The sequence below is a fragment of the Wasmannia auropunctata genome, unplaced genomic scaffold (assembly GCF_000956235.1).
Source record: "Wasmannia auropunctata unplaced genomic scaffold, wasmannia.A_1.0 LD334318.1, whole genome shotgun sequence".
NCBI classification, from domain to species: Eukaryota; Metazoa; Arthropoda; class Insecta; order Hymenoptera; family Formicidae; genus Wasmannia; species Wasmannia auropunctata.
This window is the reverse complement of record NW_012028572.1, coordinates 7,712-14,974: the sequence shown is the minus strand read 5'-3', so window position 1 is coordinate 14,974 and position 7,263 is coordinate 7,712. Positions and strand designations below refer to the sequence as shown.

The 7,263-nt window shown below is 32.5% G+C and overlaps 1 protein-coding gene across 1 annotated transcript; it reads left to right on the top strand.

Annotated features, from left to right (window-relative positions):
- The first annotated feature begins 404 nt into the window (after nucleotides 1-404).
- On the top strand, nucleotides 405-3,442 carry LOC105458781. Its single transcript, XM_011704326.1, has 2 exons — nucleotides 405-594; nucleotides 3,071-3,442. Exons 1-2 carry the CDS (start codon nucleotides 493-495, stop codon nucleotides 3,302-3,304), a joined length of 336 nt encoding a protein of 111 aa, XP_011702628.1. The 5' UTR covers nucleotides 405-492; the 3' UTR covers nucleotides 3,305-3,442.
- Nucleotides 3,443-7,263: the final 3,821 nt, after the last annotated feature.

Below are 7,263 nucleotides of genomic sequence, written 5' to 3'. Positions count from 1 at the left end.
TCAACCGCTAATATTGGTTAACTTAAATTGTTTATAATTTAAAAAGTATTATAGCCTCGACATTTTTGTATTAGGATTTTCGACTCAAAATTATCTCAGGAACACGTTCTTAAAAGGAAATGCGGTAGAAGTGAAACACCCTGTATGTACATATATATATAATATACATACATAAATATATACGTATATATATATGTACATACAGGGTATATACAGGATATACATATACATACATATATATGTACATACATGTATGTATATGTATATATATGTACATACGTATATATGTATATATAATATGTACGCATTACATACAACTATTTAGACATTTATATGTCTTGTTTTTTTTTTAATCAAATTGTGTAAATTTTACTCAAAACAGCAAGATAAATTGTCACATTAACTCTAATTTCTATTTTTACAGTTTATTTTTATAGTGGCTGCCTCTGTCTAGAAACAATATCATTGATATTATCAATAGTGGTAATCAATATGTCGAAGAGAATTTATTGTAAACCACTTCCACGAAATATTAGGCTATGCTTGTTAAATTGGCCTGGAAAATTGTTAGGACTCTCCGATCTCATAAGTGTGGTAATTAACGTTATAAAATTTAAGATTATTTATTATAATTTAAGACTGCATTCAGAACGCGCTTACAATAATGTTAGTGCGCATTTTTCATGTAGTTTAACATATAGAGGAATCCGGTGCACAATGGGCACAGTAAGGTTTAAACAAATTTTAACATATTAAAAATAAATAAATTAATTAACCTTAATTTTACACTAAAATATTCTTTGGAGTATCTATTATAAGAAAAACGCAAGTTTTACTACAAAAGAATAAATTAAAAGGACGAAATTATTGTTTTATTGAAAGTGTGCATTACTCTCATATGTTTGTATAATGTATACCATATAAAAATTGTTTATTTTCAAAGAATTAATGATAAACATTTCTTAAAAGTGAACACGTAGGTAAAAATACATATATTATTCCACTTCTAATTAACAATTTTTTATTAATAATACTTTTCTTACATACTTTCGGACCATCTACAGAAACAAGAGTATTTATATAATATTACATCACCCAATTAATACAGCAGAAATCATTACGTAATGTTATTTTTATTTTTACGTTTCGATTAATAACACTGTTCTGTTTAATTAATAATGCAATTCAACAATTGGGGATTAGATGACGTCTAAGACACAAACTGCATTTCTACTACCTTCTGCGTCACGGCACACAAATATCATGGCGCATCTATTGTGCTGCACTATACCTCATATATAATTTATTTTAGATAATATAAAACATAACAGATAATTAATACATATATTTATATTTATATTTATATTTATATTTATATATTATTAATTATATTAATTATATTAATTATATTAATATATTTATATTAATAATATATTTGCATAGATATTTTTTTATGTAAGACAAGAAAAGGTCATTTAATAATACAAATGTACTTGCAGTAGTAAAAAACACAATTTTATTATTGTTTACTTTATGCAAATGTATTAAAGAAATTGCAACTCATTGTCAGTTGCAGAGAGCACAGCAAATGCATTAAATAATTTCTAGCAACCTTCAGTTAAAAACAATATGACAACTGACACTTATAACGGTAAGATACAGTAAGTAACAGTAATTATTTCATAATATTTTATTACATGATAGTATTTCAGTAAAAAGTTATCGACTCTAGCCTATTATGCCTCGTGGTTTCATTATGCCTTCTAAAATTGTTAGCGCGCTAACGTTGGTATGGCACATTCTGAATATGCTTTTATTTACTATATGTATAAAAAGTTGTATATAAATTACATACAACTACCTGTTTTGAATTATTTATTTCAAGTATTTTGTCAAATTATAATTTCCTACTTTTGAGTGTTTAACAATATATACATTTTACAATATATTTTTATCTAATCTAATCATAAGTAGATCTTTAACTATTTTTGTATAAATTAATATTTAATATTGGTTCAATATTTTTAAAAAATGTTTACGTATTTGTCATGTTAATTTTTATGTATGTAATTATTTTGTTGCTATTCTAGAATATCATGCATTTAAAAGGATAATAATTAAAGGACGAAGAACATGTCACACAAAAGAATGTTATTTTAATATATATTTTATTACTACAAAAAGATAAAGTAAAAATTTGAAAAATTTTATATTCTAATTACAAACTGAAATTAAAAAACATTATAAAGGCTGATATACGTATATAACAAATAATAAAGAGGAAAGAGCCAAATTCGCGGTGGAGGTTAAATATTGATTGCCCTATAATATTCTTAATTTTTTAATCTTTACATTTCGTAAACTGCACAGACCGATTACTGTCGGTCTTTAAGAACGCAATCATAAAGCTCAAGTATTATTACAAATTAAGTTGATCGTCAATTCGTTAACGATGCTGCATGTATCGCAAATACTATAAAGAAACTTATTGCAAAAAATATATTACCTCAATCAAGATTGAAACCTGGAACCTCCCGATTCTATCCAGGTCGAGTGTTTAATTACCTATTTTACCACTGCGACTGTGGTAATACAGTATTTAAGATGCTAGCAGCTCATCATTGAATTGACGATTAATTTAATTTGTGATAATATTTCAGATTTATGATTACGTTCTTAAAAACAATAATCGGCGCGCAGTTTACGATAACTGAAATTTTAATTTTTAAAAATTAAAAATATTATTGGACAACCAACATCTAACCTCGGCTGAATTTGGCTTTTTTCCCGTTATTACTTGTTAAAAAACATTAATTTAATTAAAATATTATACATTTTTACTATAGAAACTAAATCAAGACTAGTTAAAACAAAAAAACAATTTTAAGTAAAAACATTGAAATTTAATGTTTCTTCCTGTATTACATAATCCTGTATTGCTTAGAAAATCTAATTTTTCTATAATAGTAATAATAAAAAAAAATTATGCAATTGGATATAAAAAAAAAATATACATAATATAAAACATGATTTTCTAATTTTATTGAATTATTATCGATAATTTTTTCAGATTGAATCACGACGGCCTATGCCAGGTCAAGAATTACGTGGCAAACTTACGGAGGAATCCACTACTAATTCGACGTCTAATATTTCGGATGACGGGGATCGGCAAAATATAATTTCGCCAACAAAGAATACCACACAATTGGAATGGATTCTAGCAGGCACAGCTATTGATCGTATAGCTTTCGTGTTGTTCTGTTTGATTTTAGCAACAATGGCAATAGTGTGCATAGGTTAATTCGTTATATGGAAGTATTCTTAAGTCGTTCGGATATATTGCAAACAAATATATACACGTATATAAATAAATCATGAATTGTTATTCAATGTATTGATTTATTCTCATAAATAAATAATCTTTTATAATATAAACAAATACAAGTACATCATATACAAAAAGTATGTAAGAACATTTCAACATTAGGATATAATTTCAAAAAGATCCATCCTTCGATTGTCTGAAAAATTTGATGAAACTATCCCGTAAATGTTCTTAAATAAATAAATAAATTAAAAAAAAAGCACATTTTCATTACAAAATGCAATTTGACGTAATTTTGATAAACTAAAATTTAATTACATTTTGATATCATTTTGACCTCTCTGTTCTCTTAAGGAAAAAACAAATTTTTTGAAAGGGAATTTTCACCCCTTAAAAATGTGTAAAAGCACATGTGCATTAGGGTTGTCTGAAAACTTTTGAGCCTCAACATGAAGACAGCATTACTTGTCAAAACCATTCTGATACTAAAATCGTACATGCTTTGAAAGATACCTGTGAAATTGTAGTTATTTTGGACGCTCAGTTGTTCTTTGACAGTCATTTGTGTAGCTGATGTCATGTTTTTGTAAAAATGTAAAAAAATCAAATATCGTACCGTGATTAAATTTGAAAGACAATACGCCTACGCAAATTAAAGCCGAGTTGGACGCTTATGGAAACTCTGCTCGTATTGCTTTTCAAATGCAAGAATCACGGCACGATATTCGATTTTTTTCATTTTTACAAAAACATTGACATTGACTGGCACAAGTGACTGTCAAACAACAACTGAGCGTCCAAAATAGCTACAATTTTTACAGCTATCTTTCAAAGTATGTACGATTTTAGTACCAGAATGATTTTGACAAATAATCCCATCTTTATGTTAATCTTCTCCAAATTTTTTAGACAACCCTCGTATAAAAAAATAGATATCCCTTTCCTTTTTTTAAACAACAGCATATTGACTTTCCTTGTAGTTGTGAAAAATAATAAAATAGACTGAAAGAAATGGATAAATATTCTTACGTTGTAAAAAAGTTGCAAAAATACTACAGGTAAAACTAAGAGCGTTATGCGGAATCTATAATAGAAATCATAAGCAGTCATAGGTCTTAAATGGTAGGAAATTAACCAATTACAGTAGAATGTGAGAAGAATAATTGATCAATTTCCTACAACTCAAGACTTATGACAACTACCACTGTTTATGACTCTTATTGTAGATTTCCATTAGTTTCTTCAAATTTCCAAAAGATCTTGAAAGGTAAAATTTATTAACATTATTATATATATGTACATACAGGATGGGGAAAACCCGGATATGGAGCTGCAATTTTTTCTAAAGCAACTTGCGTTTTCGACAAGTACCGTGCCAAGTACTCTCATTAGCCCCTTTTTTCATTTCTTGTTTGTAAAAAATTTAAGAATTCGTTAGTTTCTTTGTTTATAATGCACAGGTGAATGTATGTGAAGTGAGCGCGAAGAGCCGCACATACGGCACGCTACGCTCCTGCGTACTCCGGCTAAACGCAATCTGATTGATTAACTTTATTCGTTAATAACTCTGTAAATAACGGTCTGAGCCAAAATTGAAAGAGGAACTTTTAGTTCAAAATTTCATTCTCTTTTACGCCTTGAAATATTAATTAAGCGTTACGGGACACCCTGTATATGTTGAAAGACTTAAGACAAAAGCCGAAGTCGATTCACTGAAGCAATTCAAAGTTATAAGAATTTTAATTTGAATTTTTTGGTTAGATTTGGCCATAGAATTTAAAAATTCTCAGGAAAAATGCAACAGAAGCATTTCTGCGCTCTAGTTCTGAATAAATGATAACATTCTGCACAATCCTTATTACTCAAACTATATGAGAAGAGCATATTCGTCGAAATCAGTTCTTTAACTTTTTGCAGGTATCAAACAGTTCTTTAACTTATTGTAGGTATCAAACATCCTTAAATTGATATCCATACAGATGTGAAAAAACCGCAAAACTTTCCGGATGACTATAATATTTTTATATATTTTTAGATAAAAAGCTTAGGGTAAGTTCGGCATATATGCCGCACCTATTAAAAACTTAATTTTCTAGATATTATATATTATGTTTAAGGTGAATAAACTATACCAGTAAAAACTTTATACTGTTTACTACTATAAAAACTATTAGGAATCTGAAATAATTTTTATATAAAAAAAATTTCTTTATACTTTTGCCTATATCTTATAGAAGTAGATTATATGGCCACTTACGGGTGGGATATATGACTCTCTAAAAAGTACGTGAATAATCTAAATAATAATTGTTGGAAAAAAAAGAAAGTTAATTTCAAATCAAGCGCCCGCGCCGGAGCGCACAGGTACATCAGGTAATTATCGCGGAAAACAATGCGTGCGCAAGGCGCTAATCGTCAATAAGGGGGTGCAGAGTTCGCGAGCGCAAAGAGGCTCTCTCTCTCTCTCTCTCTCTCTCTATACGGTGCGATAGACTTGTAGTATTTAAGCGTATATTAAAGAAACACATAATGACTGCGCTGCCTATACTTTAAGATAATATTACTATTACAATTTGTAAGATATATATTATGTATGCAAATAGCTGAGAAAGCTAATAAATATCATTCATTCATTCATTCATTCATTCATTCATACGGTGTTCTCCCCCTCTACGGAGGTTATCGAGGGCATTGTCAGGAATGTCTTGGCCGAGGCCCGGGCAGCCTCCGAAGCGGACTCTTGGCCGAGTGGGACCGTTGGCACCTGTGATACCCCGGCGCGTTCGTACGCGGAGGCGACTGCTTCCTCGGGGAGTGGGGTCGGGATCGCCTTGAAGGAGACCAGCCTGATTGTGGTCCCTAAGGATGACGCCTCTAAGAAGTTTACCACCTCTGAGGAGACTAGAATGGCGCTTCAGAAGGCCATCAAACCCTCTGATTTCAATTTGAGGGTCAAGAGAGTAACACCAATCAAAAATAACGGAGTTCGCGTTTTGGCGCTCTCGGTGGATCTACCGAAAATCAACGAATCCGCCGAGCTCAGTGGCGCTGGTCTCAGGCTTGAGGAGGAGAAAAGAGCTAATCCCTGACTACTGATAAGGGGGGTTCCATCTCGGCTGTCTGGTGAGGACATCAGGTCGGAGCTCATCATCCTGAATCTGAAGAATTTCGACACAACCGGGCTAAAGGTTATTCACGTTTATCCGCCTGCGAGGGACCGAGGGACTGTGAGTTGTATCATTAAGGTGACTCCTCAGATACGCTCCTTTCTGCTGGCGGAGGGGCGAGTATTTATTAGTTTTTCGGCTTGCAGTATATCTGACTTTGTCAGGGTCCTACAGTGCTATAAATGTCTCGCCTTTGGGCATATGGCTAAGAACTGTAAATGTGACCCGCTCTGTGGACACTGCGCGGGGAACCATAAGACACGCGCGTGCGCTGTGAGGGAGGGCCTCCCGTCTATGGAAATTGTAGGAGATGGTCTTCGCGGGAACAGCACTCGGCTCTTGATGGCGGCCGGTGTCCTGTACTGCGGAGAAGGGCGGAGAAAACGAAGGCTCTCAACTGTGGTTAATATAGAGAGCAACAACAATCTGCAAATTTGTCGTGTAAACAGTCAGTCTCTTATGGCGCACTTGAATGAGTTTCGCATCCATTTTGAGAGATCTCAGTTTCATATTATATGCGTATCTGAAACCTAGCTTAAGCCAGGCATTTCTGACGGTATGGTCTCACTGCAGGGGTATCAGGTTTTTAGGTGTGACAAATTGGGCCACGGAGGGGGGGGTGGCCTTGTACGCCTTGAACTCTCTTCGGGTCAGAGTTTTGAAACGGTCGAAGGGCGCCTACGCGGGCAGGTCTGAATTTCTAATTGCAGAAATTTCCACTTGCAATAACTCCAGCGTGCTCCTTGCGGTGGTCTATGGGCCGTTTCA

Coding starts and splice junctions, on each gene's coding strand:
- LOC105458781 (XM_011704326.1), top strand. CDS start 493: ATGTCGAAGAGAATTTATTGTAAACCACTTCCACGAAATATTAGGCTA. Junction 595..3,070: donor TCTCCGATCTCATAAGTGTG/GTAATTAACGTT, acceptor TAATTTTTTCAG/ATTGAATCACGACGGCCTAT.